We start from the raw sequence: 18,111 nt of genomic DNA, 5'->3' as shown, positions 1-18,111 counted from the left end.
TATGGTAAATATTTGCGTTTATATTGGAAGGCTGATAGACCCTTCTTTTTGTTTGCGTTTATTTAGTCAGACCAAGCACCTGACTGAATAAACGATAAGGGCACAAAGACATTATAACCTCTACTCGCGCTCTAAATCATCTCCAAATACAGATGTTATCAGGACAGCCAAAGATTGATGTACTGTGGATAAACAACTTTTACATCACCTATCCTTTCCCCATCGCTGCTCCTGACATCACATTCTCTCCCTGTCTTTTCATCACCTCCCCCATTCAGCAACCTCACCGTCAGCCCCCTCACACTCACCCACTCGCTCCTTCACTCTCAGATTGCACTCACAGATGCACAAACGCACACAGTCACACATGAACCCATTTGAATTGCAAGTGAGCTCTGTTCCCTACTAGGAGGAGGTGGAAACAAGTGAACATAACAGCAGGGAGGGGAAAGAGTTACAGAGGGAACACGAGAAGAGAAGACAGAATACAGGTTTCACTGACCGTGTGACTTTCATACAGCCTTTAGTCAGACACACCTCCACGTGTTAGGCACAAAAGAGAGTGTAGAGTGTCTGGGGATCCGTGCACCACACCAGGTTAAACGGGAGGTGGGACAACCCCGAAGGGACACCTGAGCTTGGAAAGGCTCCTCCTTGATTGAGCAGTATCTCACAGGAGGCAGAGCCAGTGGAGTACTGGACAACTACGTGCTGTCGCTCCTCCTCTCCTCGCAGCCAGCTCTCGTCCCCCCTTTCCTCCTCCTCCTCTTCCATCCTTTCTCCGTCTCTCATTTGATCCCATCACTCACTCCCTGCAACGCAGAGGGAGAGCGTGCACTGAGAAGGTAAGGGGGATGCATGCATGCATGTTGTCCTTGCAGAGCAAGTGTGTCTTTGTGCATCAGTGTCTCAGATTTCCACTGGTTGAGTAAGTCAGCAAGTTGTTTGTTTGAATCAGTTGGGGGGGGGGATTTGTGTGAGATGCATATATATAGATATATTTACCTGGTTAGCTTTACACTTCCAGGTATCCAAAGCTTGTGTTCACTTGTCTTTTCTCTCTGATTACATGACTTCTGTTGTCGTTGCAATTTAAAAGTGGGTTTGCAAAGTGTGATGGAAGAAAATGAGCAGGCAGTATAAATATATCAAGAAATGTTCATGACTGTTTAAAAGAAAGTCTAAAAGACCAATGCACATGAGAGGGAAAGGAGGCAGGCAGACACAAAGGGACAGTGAAAAGTAAGGAATTAGGAAAAGGGTTAATATATTCAAATGTACATGCAGCGAGGTAGAAAATCAACCGTGAAATCCTATCAAGTTCCACAGTCATTGCATGTCACCCCACCATCATTTTGTCCACCCCCCCATGAATCACAGGCCAGTTCTGTGCCCATTTTAGTTTTTTTGTTTTTTTTGGGTAAGTGGGGGGGGGTGAAGCAATGAATTCTGCAGAGACCACCCCATGCCATTTAATCTGTCCCTGCCCACAGATAACAGAAGGCAGATGGTCCTGCCAGAGCCGAGGGAGATAGGAGATAGCTACTACAATGTGCGGACAGATATCACACGGCACTCAACCTGTCCCTCTGAAACCGAGCCTGCATCAACTTCCAAATAAGGGGGCCAAATGAAGTGAAAAGCAGACATAAAAAGAAGGGCAAAGAAAAGAGCAAGCAGACCAGAGCTCGAGTTAATTAAAACCTAAACACTATCCAGTCCGGGAGAAACATAATAGAAAGACAATAAAAACCTGAGCAGCGAGTGTGTGGGACCATCAAAGTCAGGAGCCCCGGTGTTTAAAGTAGAGGGTATTTATTAATAGAGGGCACCAGTTAAGTTCACAAAGCCCCCTCTATGTATAAGACCAAGCCTTTTCGCCTTATGAAAATTCAATTGGCCATAATTTGCTGAGGAACCGTATGCATATTTCATCAGCTGGTGCGTTTTGAAGAAACAAGCCTTCCAAGCTTTTTTGTATCTTCATCTTTATCAAGATTGCATGAGGGGGAGTGTGTGAGAAGGGCTGTGAGGTTGTCGAGCCGTCTGGTAATGTGTGGCGAACTGGACATTTGGCAGAAGGGCTAAAGTAAACAGCAAACAGCTTCATATGTCTGGCAGCAACTCAGAAGCAGATTCACTGCAAGCTTTTTGCATTGCAATGATGTTTTTCCCCCCTTTCTCCAGCCTCAGTGTCACTTTCTTCGCTTTATGTCTCTCCATCTTCTTCCCTCTAATTACTCCAACATCCTCCTCTTCTTACTCTCCATTTCCACAACCCTTCCTCCATTCGCTTCCCCCCTTTCCTCTCCTCCCACCCGTCTCAATCTGTTTTTCTCCCGCCGCATGTCTTCCAGTTAAAGCTTTATGGGTCGTTCACTCCTCTCTGTTTCTGTGCGAGGATAATGAGCAGGCGTGCCTCTGTGACTTTGTAGCTGTGCGACAGTTTGTGAGTTTGGATCTCAGAGCGTCCCAGGGCCCAAAAGTCTCAGATGTACCTTCTGTAGCTGCCTCCCTGGTTCCACCGTGATTGTTATCTGAGCTATAGGGTGCCACGCTGACATAATACACCTTGTTAGGTGAAGGCAGGGAGTGTGTTTGTGAAGACTGTGCGTCTTTGAACAAATGCGTTCACTCTGGGGACAAAGAAGAACAATGAGACCTGTAATTATCCACAGTCTCTGATCCAAAACAACACACACACAATAGCATGCCCACATACAGATACATGCATTATAAAAGACACTAGAACTCTAATAGACTGTGTAAAAAAAGACAACAAGAAAACAAAGCGACAGAAAAGTCTGATACAAACTCCTTGTGTTTGGCATTACGTTATTCTCTGCTGACTGACTGAATTCGAAGCATATCTAGGTGTTTGTCTACTTCTTGCCACATCAGCGATGCACCCCTTTCTGCGTATGCACATTTAGAAGGATATTTGGAGAATAGACCCATTTGAACCCTCCACCTAAAAATAGAAATGGAGATATAAAGGCGTCGACTTCAGAGCCATATTAGCAGCCCACTTCACACTTTGAAAAGTGGTGCGATGGGTGATTTTTTTTTTTTTTACAGTGAGCGTCAAGCGGTACTACACACACATCCCACAGTAATATATCAAGGCAATTTCTTATCCCCAGCATGAATAATTCTGTCTGAATAGGACAGGATGTTTCGTCATTTCAGTGATTCATCAGCCAGTACAGCTCTTTGGTGTCTGTGCGAATGGTACAGTAGAAGTTTAACTAAATGTGTTTGAACGCTTTCCTATGAGTGTGCCTGCCTGTGTGTGTGTGTGTGTGTGTTTCACTGATGGGTTTTGATTGCTGCTGCTGAACTTTTCACTTCTCCCTTTTCAGAGACCGGGAGACTTCTACCACATAAGAACTTAAGAAATTCAAAGAGCAATAGACAAAGAAAGCGAGAATCCACAATGGTGCTCTTGTCACTTTCCTGGTGTCTCGGTGCAGCTTTGACATTGGTTTGTGGCTCCTCGTGGCCCCAGGGGAATTCAGCTCTGGCTCCTGAGAACGAGGTGCCGCTTCGCCCGACTACATGGTTACCAGAGGGAAAGATCACCTCTGTAACGCTCCCCAAAGGAAAAACTCGCAGGTAACAAATAGAGAAGTATTGTTGTGGGCTTCATATTTGGGGCTGATGAAACATTAAATAGGGACATATTATGAAACAACGTTTTTATGTCTTTGAGAACATATATAACATATATTAAAACTCTGGCACAACTCAAGGTAGCCTGAGTGAATATATGTTATTCACCCAGTCACCATAAGTAAGATACAAATGGATGCTGGTTCCATATTGACCCTAAGTGAACTGGGTTTACCTCCATGTATGGCCCAAGATGGGTCCAGATAAGATACCAACGTCCATGTACCTTAGCACAACCTTTGCCTGTATATGTCCCAGATGGACCACACATGCAAATATTAGCTGGTCAATGAACTACTCAGATTGGCATCAAGACATTACAAACAAAGCTCTGACGTATCCAACAGCTTTCTATTTTCCTCCACTCTACTTTACATCATGTAACATTCACTGTAACTCAGATGTAGGCAGCACAAAGCTGTTTCACCAACTTCAACAGAGGAACACCCTGCTGAAGAAAGGGGTGAGGCCAAAACTTTGCCCCCCTAAAAACCAGCAGCTGTGAACACGGGTGTGTAGTATTTCTATGTAGTAGTTAACATAAGCATGATTCAGAACTTTCAATGCTTTTAGCCTCTCTTTGCTTTTATGATATCCTCAAAGACTTTTTTTTCTTTCCTTTTCCTCTGGAAAAAGCAAACCCACCGGTGGAAAATACTTTAAAAAAAAAAGAAAAAGTGCTCAATGTGCAAATTGCCCAGTTAATGTATAAGCATTAGGGAAGTCTACCCCATTAGCTACATCTGTTTGATGTTTGTTACAAATATTTCGAAAAATAGAAAATGCTGGGCTCCACTTTGACTAAAATAACACTTGGAGACACCCATTTATTTTATACCCATCAAAGTAAAAAACTGAACTGTTATTAAAAAACAAGCAGATAATCTACATGTTCTGAAATCAGCAGTACTTACAGCACGTGTCCATTCCTATGTATTTGGATGTAGGAGATCTCAGCAGTTCCAAGATTTGGACACTTTTTATTCAAACCATGGTAATATCACTATACCTGACTGACAGGTGCACTCCTTTCCTTGGACAAGAAATGAGTAAAAGGTACGCCACAGTGGATGGAGGTCCTTAGGGTTGTCTCCTCCTGTATTTCAGGCCAAACCAACAAGACCTATTTGGAACCTCTCTCATTTCTGTTTTATAAATAGTTCCCTAAAATGTATGTCTGAAGGCATTTGAGTAAACAAATGAGGAAGAGAGTTGCTAAAATTGTTTTCAGTGAACAATACTACAATAGTTTTGTCTTAAGTTTTCAAAGCCAGAACGTTCCTAATCAACATGGTTTATGGAGCAGAATAGTTCTCTGAAATGTACTTTTCACCCTGTAGTGATTAAAAGTCCACATAATCCAGTTCACAAATACACACAAGAGCACAACTACTTGCCAAAAAAAGAATTGGTAAAATCTGAAACAGAAAATCATGTGCAGCACAAAGGCCATTTCAATAATGTTTAACAAAAACAAGGCAAGAAAGAGATTTTAATATGAGCATGAAGAATGCAATTTGACAATAAAATCCACTAATACATACAATCCCTCCACCCTGGTGATTCTGAAAAAAAGGAAATTTACCCAAAATAGTTTATCTTTTTCACATCAGTTTCACTTTATTTGCTAAAATATGTAATTTTTTGTATTTCAGGTCCGCAGAACATTCCAAAAAAGTTGATACAGTAAAGTTCTTACCCTTTTTTATACAGTGAAGTTAAAAGTGAGATTTCTGAATGTTGCTTCATTTCCCATATGATCCTTGTACATGTCTTTATATCAGCTATTGATGACTCGTGCAGTCCCGACTGAGGGATCAGAGGGGCTATAGTGCTTGCTGTCTGCAAAGAATTGGGTTGTGGATATGAGAGATATAATCCCTCCAACATGTGCTGAGTCTGTAGGATATGTCCAAAACACCTCCCCAGGGAGGCTTCCAGGAGGCACCTTCCCTGGATGTCCAAGTTACGTAAACTGGCTCCTCTCAATGTGGAGGAGCAGCCACCTGAGAAAGGAAACTCATTTCAACTGCTTGAATCCACAATTCTTTGGTTCGCTACCAACGAACATAGGTGAGGGTTGTAAGGTAAATCAACGAGCAAACAGAGAGGCTTGCATTTTTCTCCTTTCAACACAACACAAAGATACAGTCTGCATTATTGTAGATGCTGCCCCGATGCACCTGCTGATGTCCCGCTCTATTTATCCCTCACTCATGAGTAAGACCCCAAGGTACTTGAACTCCTCGACTTGAGGCAGCACCTCATCCCAAACCAGAAGAGGAAATTCCCCCCTTTTTCTGACTGCGAACCATAGTCTCTGATTTGAAAGTGCTGATGGTAATCCCTGCTGCTTCACACTTGGCTGTGAATCGCTCCAGTGAGACCAGAAGACCACAACCCGATGAAGCCAACAGAACCAAATCATCCACAAAAAGCAGAAATGTAATCCTGCGGTCAACAGCCCAGACCCCCTCTGCTCCTTGGCTGAGCCTTGAAAGTCTGTTCATAAAAGTAATTAACAGAATCTATGACAAAAGACAATCTTGATGGAGTCAAACTCTCACGGGAAACGTGAACTAAACTACCCTAATCTGCCAATCCAGAGGCACTGCTCCCAACATCCATGCGATGTTGCACAGACGTGGCAGCTAAGACGGCCCCACAACATCTAAAGCTTTGAGAAACTCAGGCCCCGTTTACACGGAGCAAAAACGGAGGCGTTTTCATGCGTTTTGGCCGTTCGTTTACACGAAAACGGAGCTCAAAGTCACCAAAAACGATAATTTCTGAAAACTCCGGCCAAAATGGAGATTTTCAAAAACTCAGTTTTTACGTTTGCGTCTAAACGGAGGAAAACGGAGATTTAGGCTTCAGAACGTCACATTATGCAACAGAAATGTCACCAGCATCATTTGTGCGACCTGTGTTTACAATTTGTTTGGCCACGTCAATATTTTCTTGTATTTTACCTGTTTTATATTCTAAAGTCACACTTAAAAGTAACTCCACTTCTCTGTCACTCCAAACGAAAGACTCTCGTTCCGTCTTGGAAGTAAAGCCTGAATTATGGTCCCGCGTTAAATCGACGCAGAGCCTACGGCGTAGGTTACGCGGCGATGCGCGCCGTACGGTGTGCGTCGCCGCGTACCCTACGCCGTAGGCTCTGCGTTGGTGTAACGCAGAACCACAAATCAGCCTTAACTGGAAGTTACACGTGTCATTTGTTGATGTTTTTTCCAGGATTCTGATTGGCTGGCATGACGTTAACAGCGTATTTTGCGGATCCATGTAAACGAAGAGATTTTGAAAACGATCTCGTGTAAACAATGGAATTTTTCAAAATGTAGAGGGGGAAATATCCGTTTTTGTAAATACCCGGCTATGTGTAAACGGGGCCTCAGGGTGGAGTTCATCAACCTCCAGAGCCACTGTGCTTTTTAACTACTTTGGCAACGTGCATAAGTGGAGCTCCACTTATGCACGAGCCCACTTTAAAGTCCACAGACTCAGCTTCCTCTCTGGAAGACGTGTTGGTTGGATTGACAAGATCCTCAAAGTGTTCCTTCCACAGCCTGATGTCATCCCCGGTCGAGGTCAACGGCATCCCCACCCCCACCATACAAAGTGTTGGTGAAGCACTGCTTTCCTCCACCTGAGCGACCGATGGAAGGTCATTCCGTATGGCCTCTCCGAACTCCTCCCATACCGGAGCCTTTGCCTCAGCGCCTGCTTGAATCATTCTTAGTCTGGCTCGTCCCCCAGGACCAATTTACCAGAATTCTCATGCATAAAGCTAAGATATTATTCAACTAAAATCCACACTAAATGATTCATTTACAGTTAAAAGGCAAAGATGTTTCCTTTAATATTCATTGAAAACCAATATAGAAATGCTCCTAACATATGTACATCCACCCTCGGTCACATATAACCAGTTATCCACCTTTAAGGGGACAGCGGCTGCTTCCAGGACCCCTGCAGAGAGAACAAGTGGAAGTGGAGCTCAACCAGCCTGAATCATATGCAACGGAGCTGGTGCTTTTCTTTCTGAAGAGAGGGAACTGAGAATTGAGTCTCCCTGTGTGCTGCAGTCTGTCCACGATTGCAGTCATGCAGAACCACACAGTAAATAACGGAGAGAAAACACTGATTTGGAAATTAATCACTCTGTTAAATACAAAGTGCCCTTGAAAATGATTGTGTCGCACATCTGTTTGGAAACAAGCACCATCTGCACAGGATCATGAAAAATTGCTTTTGTTTTGGATGTATCTGTAAATATCTATGAAGAAATACCTATTAAATTAGATCATTATTTTGAGGGGTAATTAACTGTGACGAAAATTTTACGGGCCATTTTTGTTTAATAGCTATGCGATAACGGCAACTGCCAAGGACAGAAGAATAGTAGTGATGTGATGTGATCCACCATGAACAGTCGTACTGTTTAATGCATACCAGTACTCCTAGATGGTTTCAGCAAGCAGGTGGACATCTGCTCAAAACTGCAGTTTTATCATGTGATTTCTGGAAAGAAACCCTTCCACCTTATCTAAAAGCCATCCAACAAAATGAAAGAATGTCAGATAGAGGGTGCACTGGAAGATATCCCGTTTCCATTTACCAGCTGGATGGAAACAGGATGTTATCTCTTTGACATTCCCTGTGAAGAATCAAACTAAATCTTGTGGTTATCTATGGCGTTTTCACACAGGTTGTACTTCACGTTGAAGAAGAAGGCCTCGGCGATGTCGGTGACTGTCAGCCCCTGTGATCTCCCCATCGAATGGAGCTTGGCCGCTCGAACCCTGAAGGACAAACCCTTCAAAAGCTTGCAGTGTGAGTTAACGGTGACGCTACAAGGCGCACCCAGAAAATCCTCATTACATCTGGCTAAGCTGAGGCGATCTTTATGTCTATTAGGACCCTTTAGTGAAAGGCAAAGGGTTTTTAATCTTACTTCACTGTGCTTTTGTAGACAAAAGGTGACTTTAGGAACATGTTTTATACAGGATTTGCATTAATGATCATGACAGTTATGGAAAGATATTGGAAGTAAGACTTATTGGGTATTTAATTGTTTGTTTTGTATTTTTCAACTTTCATCATAGAGGTCAAAGCTATAGTTTACTCCTGATCTTATTTATAGATCAAAAAATGAGACGTTAATAGTGTGAATATACCCGTGCTTTGAAAAGAAATTGTCTCCATACTTTGTCTCCAGATATCTCCTTACCAGCACATTATACCTGTTTTTTCAAGCTGAAAGCGTAGATAAAGTAATTTCTCAGAAGGGCAGAGGAGTGAGTATGTGTGATAGTATCTGGTTGCAGCCATAACTCTTTCTCGGAGGTGTTGGATTTTAAAGTCTCATAAAACACACTGAAAAGGGCCCCCCAACTCTCAGTTCAAATGGTGAAGCAGAAAGAAAATAAAACTGAGCTCTGCAATATTGCAACAATCCGTAACTCATTAAATGAACTCTCGGGATCAAAATGCTACAGTGCGCAACCGTGCAGTATACACGCCGCTACATTCAACGTAGCAATAAACGTAAACCACAGTAATCAGATTCTAAAGTATATCAGGCAAAGATTTGTAGAAAAAGGAAGTGGGTTTCATGACGTATTCCTTCACCATTTTTCTGGATTACCTTAATGAGCCTCTCTACATGTTGAAAGTGATAATTGTGAAGTTATAAAATGGCACATGAATCATTCAGACTGTGAGCTCACTGGTCCCCATCGCCAGCTTGAATTATTCACTTTGATTCTGTAACATTTGGTCTCATTTGAGGAGTGAATTTTAAGCTCCGTGAAACATGAACACTGACTAAACAAGTCATGTCTGAGTATAAATGTCAATAAGTAGTAATCGCGTGTGTTGTTTATTCACCAGATGGGTCATTCAATTCGAGAGTTTTGTTCTTCAATATGAAAACACTGGTAATCATTTGTAAAGTGGCAGTTGACATTTCATGGGTGTTTATTTATTAAGTGCAAAGTTGTTTTATTATTGTTTTTTCCCCATGGCAACCAAGTTATATCGTGTTTAGCACTGCCACTTTAAGTTTTCAGCATGAGTTTGAGTCTCAGCCGATGCCTTCCTGAGCAGAGTTTGCATGTTCTCCCCGTGATTGTGTGGGTTTTCTCCAGGTACATCAGCTTCCCCCTGATGCTTGGATGACGGGTGATTCCAAATTGACCACAGGCATAAATGAGCGTGTGGTCAGTTGTTTCTGTGTCGCTTTGAGGTGGTTTTAGGGTCTACCCGATCTCTTACGGGAATATTTCTGAGGTAGACTCTGACCCTGACTGTGAGTCTTCTCATGTAGTTTTCAGACTTATGAGGCGTGTTGTGTTACTGTACATTGTTCTCTTAGTCTGCTATTCATTCCTTCACTCATTCATTCTTTGTACCCGCGTCAATCCTATTCAGGATGACATGAGGGCTGGAGCTTATGCAAAGAGGTGGGCTACATCCTTGACTCTCTGGGCCACCCAGAGACAAACAAGACAAACAGCCATGCATGCTCACACTCTCTCCTGTGGACAACTTAAGAGTAACCACTTAACCTAACGTGCATATTAGTGGGATGTGAAAGGAAACCAGATTACCTGGAAAAACGCCAGCAACAGAAGAACATACAAACTCCATATGGAAAGATCCAAGTAGTAGTTTCAACTGGGAATCTCCTAGCTGTAAACCTTAACTGCTGGAGATATAAACATACTAAAATATAAACTTTTTTTTTTAGGAAATACAAGCATGAATCCAGGAATAGAGGAATAGTTTGAACTCTTTGAACATTCCCATTTTGTGATCACATCCTTGCATTTGAAGTTGGATTTCTATGTTGTTTTTTAATGCCTGCTTCTTTTTTGCCTTGTACTCCTGCTGCACCTGAATTTCCCCTTTGGGAATCAATAAAGGATTATATTATCTTATAGGATTGTTATCTAAAACAAGTATGAAAAGCTTTTCCTCTGTCTCTCTCTTTCTTTTAAGCATTTCCTTTAAACGTTTCAGACAAAAACAATTTTACAACTTGCATTATCATTATTTATTTTCATTTTTTTTATAAAACTAGCCTTGCATGCCACCATCTGTGAAGCTAATTAATAGATTGTATCTTGTTCTAATCTATTGTTTGCGGTAATTAGTTCTTCTCTGAGCATGATGACTTCCTAAAGCCTTCACTGGTTGCCTGGTAACCTTGTTTGATGACAAGAGCACTAAACTAACCATGTGGATCCCATCTTATTAACAAAAAAACAAACAAACCCCCCACCAAAAAAACCTAACACTTTTCAAACATGTCTTAAAGTAATGAACATCTATGAATATTGAAATATTTGTAGTCCGAAAGTTTGAATCCAAAATGTACGGGCATCCTGCTTTAGAACATAAAGGGCACTGTAGTACCATAAAAACTTGAATCTGAACTACTTACAACACCTAGGTTTGGATCCAGTGTCCGTGTTATTATGTGAGAGAGAATTTTCTGGTTTGCTTTGAGATGCAGAAGCTTTGAGATGCATTTGTCTGCAGGGCATCAGTGATGCGAGATGAGGCTCCCTGATGACTGTCTATGCGTCGATATCAACACCGTATGTACATGTACTGATATCAAAGTAGGCTATTGATGAGTGATAGGAGAACATCATATATGTCAGAAAATAGGACAACTATCATTTTACAAACTCATTCGTTCTACAGATTAGCTGCTTGTTCACTTCTTATGAGGTATCTGCCATCTGGAACATGCCAGTTATATTTTTAGGGCTCTACTGAATGGGCTAAAACTACTTACAGTTGACGGTGGGCAAATGGAGAATAATTTTGATCAATTCAATGTCTCTGTGTCTTTTTGTTTTCTCTCCCCTCAGGGAGCACCAAAAAGAGCATGCCAGAGGTGTGGTGGAGAGGTCCTGGCACCGAGGAGAAAATACACAGCTTCACTGGTAATACAGTGGACACCTACAGTGGTCCCTCCCATCCCCGAGCTTCCATCTACATCCTGAGGCTGCGCTCCAGACAGCAGAACACCAAAGCTACGGTGCACCTCCACGAAGGTCTGGGGCCCTCAGGCATCTTCCCTCTGCTTCCCTCTGACTCGAAAATTCACACCTTGGGGGTAGGCATGACGAGCGTCACCCTCAGCTGGGCACCCAGCACCTCTGTAACCGGCTTCACACATGCAGAGGACAATTATGGTTACTGTGTCCTCGTCAACGCTCAACAGAACTACCCCAGCCTTTGTGCTGCGCAAGAGAGCATGAGAAAAGAGAAAGACCAGAACCGAGACAAGACAGAGAGAAGCAGGAGAGTGACCGTCTGGCCGATGTTGAAGGAATGGTGGTGGCAGCAGAAGGACGCCTTTCCTGAAGCTCAGAGTCCACCTTCCTCCCTTGCTGATGAGTATGCTGATCTCCAGTGTGTGTGTGAGGGGACTGAGAGCGTTTGCACCGTCTCTGAGCTTCTGCCTGACACCGCATATTACATCAACGTTTTTGTGATCGACAAGTTGAATGGGACCAGCGCAGCGTACAAGGGGGCGTTTGCGCGAACACACGAGGAGGCTCGACTTGCAATCACCCCACTTAAAGAAGGAGAGCTCAGGTGGGTGACCTTCCAAGACGGGGGCTCTAACTCAGAGCAGTTTTTTAGTTTCCGTCCTCAGGGTTGGCAGCAGAGGGGTCTCCTCACCTTACAGAGCTGTGGTGGAGGTGAAAAGATCAAGGTAACCGTGTCTAGTAAAGGGCAGGTATTGACCTCTCAGAGTGTGGGGGCAGATCTAGTACACATTTGGCTCCAAGGAGGTCCATCCTATCTCATCCACTTGGAGCGAGGTGGAACCACCACTGAACAGCTCCCTTCTCCTAAGGACCAAGCTCTACTAGGAAGTTTGATGTCTTCGGTCAAAATGCAGATCTCATCAGCTTACCACCGCAGAGGGATTCCTTCACTGCCTCCAACGCTGCAGATAAAATCCTTCAACCGGTTGCGCGGCTGCAACAGTGTTACCCTGGCCTGGATGGGCACAGAGGAAAGAAGTCTGTACTGTGTATACAGCAGGAAGCTTGGAAGCCGTGAGGTGGAGTCTGGGAGAGCATCAGCTCTAACTGCTCCCTGTCTGGGGCCGGAGTCCCGCTCTGACACCGAGCGGGTTCTCTGCAAGTATTTCCAAGAGTTGAATCCTCGACGGGCCGTCACTACAGCCGTGATAGGGGGCCTGGAGCCAGGGATGGCATATGTGTTTGATGTCTATCTAATGAGACGCTGGGGGATCCCTATCAAGTACGCCAGCAAGATGGTGAAGACCAGAAATGAATGCTGAACTGCTGCCCCCTAGAGGAGGTTTTTAAACTGGCCCATTTTCGGGGAACTACATCAGCCATGGACATGCTGTAAAGACAGAGCAAGACTATAAAGCCATTTGATTGTTGCGGAGTGACTGTTAGCCTAACAAGGAAATGTTCTCTTGGAGAAAACCCTGGTTACGTTCAGACTCCACGTGCACTGTCAGTGCAAACGAATGGAAGGCATTTGAGAAGGATCTGCACACCAGCAAAAGTTCATAACATTTACAATACAGTTCTTGTGTGCTTGTCATTTTGTTTCTCATTGTTGATCATGATAATGATGTGGCATTTGTCCGAGTGCTTATTTTGTGTATGAGTACAAAGGACAGGCAAGATTTGTGATGACGTGAAAGTCAGTACGGACACAATGACAGAGACTGTGCCAAATATGCAACAGAAGCAGATGGGGGAAATAATTGAAAAACATCTGAGACAGGAGGGTGGTGAGTGCACATCTCCAGTGGTGCATATTGTATAGACTTAGATGGATGCAGTCTAAAGTTGCTAAATTCAAAGTCAGTGTTTATATTTGTGTTCTGCTTTCGCATGAAGCAGTGAGAAATACTTAGTGACTTGCTTCAATGCTTTGATGTATTCTTGTGCTGCTTCAAAATCACCAATAAATACAAGGGTATCTGTATGTTCTTGACTGACTGAATCAATGGCCAATGAATGTGTTTCAAACAAAGCAATTTTAGATATCTTCATCTTACCATAACAGATGAGCACTGTGGAAATCAGTGCTTCTTCTCTTATTTGAAAAAATAAATGTAATAAACAGTAAAACAAATTAAGCATTGCCCCTCAAGGAACCTTATAATATTTTGGTTGTATAATTATGATAATCCATGTTATGGGTAATATAGATACGTAGATTTTTTTATTCTCATTGGAAATTTCTTTATAATATATTTCTTTTTCACAGCACCATATGGAATACAGCAAGACAAATATTACAATTGTCAGCGGCAGAAATGTCATAAAAACAGATTAAAATGATATATATAACATTGAATTTAAAAACAACTTAATTCACTCTTGCTAAATTAGGTGAAATAGTGCGGTTGTGCAGTGCAATTATTAATGAATACCCACTCAATACATGAATAGCAGGGATAGAGTTGAATTTGGAAAATATTGCAGATTACTTGATGTTACATTGAATGTTTATATATCTCTCATTGTATGTGTGCCAGTAAAAATATTATAGACAGTTTGTTTTTTTTATAGGGCAATTATATAGCCTATGAATGAATGAATGAATTAATTAATTAATGAATACTTTATTACAGACTCAAAAGGTTCCATATAAAATATATAAAAATACATAAAAATAACAGGTCACACATTAAAAAACATGAAAACATCTGTTCCAATGTTTCCATAGTCCAGATGTGTACCTTGTACCACTCCATTATTTTGATGTTAGTGAGTGCAGTTGTTAGACAATTTTCTGACTCATGGAGTCGACACATAAATTTGAACATAAAATTCCTCAGCAGAGCATGGAAGGTGGGGACATAACAATTAACAAATAAAGTGCTTGCACTTGTCCATCTTGGAAGATCCTGAACGCATCATTATCCTGCAACTTCTTATGTTTTCTAAACACGTTTATGATTATTCTTTTTAATATATATATATTATCATTGTTTTTCCTTTACATCTAAGCAAGAATTAATTTAAGTGATAGTCCTGTTAATCCAAAACCCACAGACACAAACTTGTTAAATGCATAGTTATTACATACCGTACATTCGCAGGTCCCGCTATAATCCCGGACCGAAACTACGCGAGGTTTTAACAACCAATGAGAGCGCGCCGGCGTGTATGACGTAAGCGCGTCGTGTTACGTACGGGTGGATGTGACGGGCCAGCGCGCCAAACTGAGACAGTCAACAACAGGAGTGTAGGAGAGAGAAGAAACTCAACTACAGACCTATTTAGCCCCCAAATCGACCGTTAAACGCAGCCCCGACCTCTTAACTAACGTGAAGGGTTAAAGAGGGGTTAAAGGGTTAGAGATGGGTCTGCTGGAGCGGTGCCAGGAGCTCTTCCACACCTCCAACCTGTACGAGGTGCTGGGCATCAGCCCGGCGGCGGCCGAGGCGGACATACGCAGGAGCTACTACAAGGTGTCGCTGAAAGTACACCCAGACCGGGCCCCCGAAGACCCGCAGGCCACGGAGAAGTTTCAGGTTAGGATTTGGTGTTTGTTTTTTTTACTGACTCATGCAGCGTTGACGCGAGCGAGCTTTACGAGCTAGCTGCAGCTAACTTAATCTGCAGGAGGAAAGATATCCATCAGTTCTGTTACAACCAGTCTCCCTCTAGTTATTATACATCTGAATACAAGAAAGCTAAGGTATTCAGACATATCTGCTATATTTAAATCAACACTTTAACATTTTTGAATTGTGGTTTCCTGCTTTTAAATAACAATAATAAGACAATTAAAATAAAATACAAAGATTTTATTTTTCAGAGGTACAGGGATGAGCAAAAGGTTTGGGTGCAATAATACAGTGTTTATTTTTTTTTTAATAACTTTATTTATAAGGTTTTTCAATATTTTTTAAGACAAACAACCCACATATATCCCACCCTCCCCAGTTCCCACATACAAAGAAGATAATAGCAATAAAACATAATATGTAAACAAGAAATAAAATAAAAATTAAATTAAATTAAAAAATAAATAAATAAAATTAAAAATGTAAAAAGTAAAAAAAAAGTACACAAATAAAATAACATTAGTAATAATAACATCAATAATGATGTTAAAATAAATAAATAGATGAATAACACATGGACGGTTAAGGGTTACACATTAGGCCAAACATTTGTCAGTAGTACAATTGAGGGTTTCCACACATCCGAGTACAGTGTTTATTTTTTATTTATTTATTTTTATCCTTATTTTCTTACACTGGTTAGTAGCTTGTGTTGTTACAATGTTTTTATTGTATTGTTGTTTTTGTTTTTAGGTTTGTTTGTTTTTTCCTTTTGTCCTATATGCGGTATGTCTCCCTGTGTGTGTGTGTGTGTGTGTGTGTGTGTGTGTGTGTGTGTGTGTGTGTGTGTGTGTGTGTGTGTAATTATTGTGTATAGACAATATTATGTTTGCATAATGTTATGTTTGCACACATTGTTAGCTAGTCATATTTAAGGAGAGGGTGTGAGAGTTTATAAGTTATACTTCTTCTCACTCCCTTTCGAATATGTACTCTGTTATGTCTCATTCTTTTTTTTAATATGATTCATATTCGAAATAAACACTACAACCAATAACAAGATGTGCAATATCTGTCTCCCTCACACACATTTTACCTGCTTTTTTGCACAGTTTTTTTTCTTTCGCACTACCTCTACTTCCATTGCGATGTTCTGTATATACTGTTTATATTTCGTAATTATATATATTTTTTACTTTTTTTATACCCCTCCCCTGCGTGTGTGTTAAGTGTACTGCTGCTAAACAAGTGAGTTTCCCCATTGAGGGAGAAATAAAGGATTATCTTATCTTAAAGGCCCAGCACCTAAACCTCGGGACGAGGATCTTGTTGTTATTATTAGGTTTTAAACTTTGTTACAGACTTAAAACTCTTATGATGTATATGTACGACTAATTTAAATCATAGCAGTGAAGTTACAAACCTACGTCTTAGTTAAAATATTCCAGCATTACTCCAAATGTGAGGATGTCGCCATAGAAACCAAAGAAGCATCATCACCAGTGGTAGGAGTGATGAACATTAATGGCTAAAGCAGTGTTATTTCAGTTAATATTAACGTCCTTTTTGATATAACACATATTTATTGTGGGGGTTTTTTTTTTCAAAATCACAATCATATTTTTTCATTAAAATGTCTGTGTGTGTTTCACCTCTAGGTGTTGGGAAAGCTGTACGCAGTGTTGAACGATAAGGAGCAGAGGGCTGTCTATGATGAGCAGGGAGTGGTGGATGAAGAGTCTGATGTCCTCAGTCAAGACCGCTGCTGGGAAGACCACTGGAGACTGCTCTTCCCTAAGGTACATCGTCAGGTGTTCATTTTCCACTCATGATGTGATAATGAGTTTGTGTTCTGTATTTAAGTATATAACACCTGAAGCAAGTCAGTTGTTTCATTCATGTTGTGTTTGGTGACGGATGGTATTGCAGTGTGGCTAGTACTGGCTACCATGAGCTCATATCGTCATTTGTTGCACAATTATGGGGTTGATTTGACAGTCTGCTCTTGCCCTCTCTCACCATTCTTCTAATAGATTACAGTGAAAGACATTCTCGAATTTGAGCAGAAGTACAGGGGCTCCGATGAGGAGCGGGAAGACTTGATCCGGCTTTATGTGCAGCATAAGGGAGACATGGATACCATCGCTGCCTGGGCTCTGTGCTTCTCTCAGGAAGACGAACCCAGGCTGTGCGCCATCATCCAGGCTGCCATCGAGAGCGGAGAGGTCGAATCCTTTCCAGCATTTACTCAGGAGAGCAACAAAAAGAAGAGGGCTCGTAGGAAAAGGGTGAGAAGTCTGTTCATGTTAGCTTGACAAACCCATCTGGATGATCTTGTCTCCTTTTCCATTGTGATGATGTATTCAATCTCTTCAAAATGCTCTTTCAGGCTGATAGAGAACGTCAAGAAGCAGAAGAAATGCAAAAAGAGATGGGGCTTGGTAATGAGGATGATAGTCTTGCCATGATGCTTAAGGTAACAAACCCATACACCTCTCTGTAATTGTGAAAGGGGCTGTTGTTTTCCCTTATTCTAACTGTCATTTCTGTTGTTTTTGCAGCAAAGACAACAATCCAGAGAAAAGGGTTTTGACAGTTTCCTGTCCGACCTTGAAGCGAAATACTCCAAAAAAAGTGAAAAACCTCAGAGAGGAAAAAAAGGAAAAAAGTAAATGTCATACAAGTATCTTCTCAGATTAACAATGACTTGATTTCTGCCTTCAAATAAAAGTTGTAATTTTCAGCCTCAATAGGTTTTAATGATTACAAAAAATGCAAATGCCTCTTGGCTTGGTTGTTCTTTATTGTTGTGTTCATATATTAATAAATTCATATGT

General features: G+C 41.6%; 2 protein-coding genes across 2 annotated transcripts; both read left to right on the top strand.

The window, feature by feature from the left end:
• The first annotated feature begins 813 nt into the window (after nucleotides 1–813).
• ndnfl (neuron-derived neurotrophic factor, like) lies at nucleotides 814–13,680 on the top strand. The gene is made up of 4 exons (XM_061745059.1): nucleotides 814–845; nucleotides 3,363–3,615; nucleotides 8,390–8,514; nucleotides 11,565–13,680. Exons 2-4 carry the CDS (start codon nucleotides 3,437–3,439, stop codon nucleotides 13,013–13,015), a joined length of 1,755 nt encoding a protein of 584 aa, XP_061601043.1. The 5' UTR covers nucleotides 814–845; nucleotides 3,363–3,436; the 3' UTR covers nucleotides 13,016–13,680.
• Nucleotides 13,681–14,900: 1,220 nt separating this feature from the next.
• Nucleotides 14,901–17,971, top strand: dnajc9 (DnaJ (Hsp40) homolog, subfamily C, member 9). Its single transcript, XM_061745426.1, has 5 exons — nucleotides 14,901–15,238; nucleotides 16,933–17,073; nucleotides 17,308–17,562; nucleotides 17,664–17,750; nucleotides 17,836–17,971. Exons 1-5 carry the CDS (start codon nucleotides 15,065–15,067, stop codon nucleotides 17,944–17,946), a joined length of 768 nt encoding a protein of 255 aa, XP_061601410.1. The 5' UTR covers nucleotides 14,901–15,064; the 3' UTR covers nucleotides 17,947–17,971.
• The last annotated feature ends 140 nt before the right edge of the window (nucleotides 17,972–18,111 follow it).

This window comes from Cololabis saira, chromosome 17 (assembly GCF_033807715.1).
Source record: "Cololabis saira isolate AMF1-May2022 chromosome 17, fColSai1.1, whole genome shotgun sequence".
In the NCBI taxonomy this organism is placed as follows: Eukaryota; Metazoa; Chordata; class Actinopteri; order Beloniformes; family Belonidae; genus Cololabis; species Cololabis saira.
The sequence above is the reverse complement of the archived record's forward strand: the minus strand, read 5'-3'. Positions and strand labels throughout refer to the sequence as shown.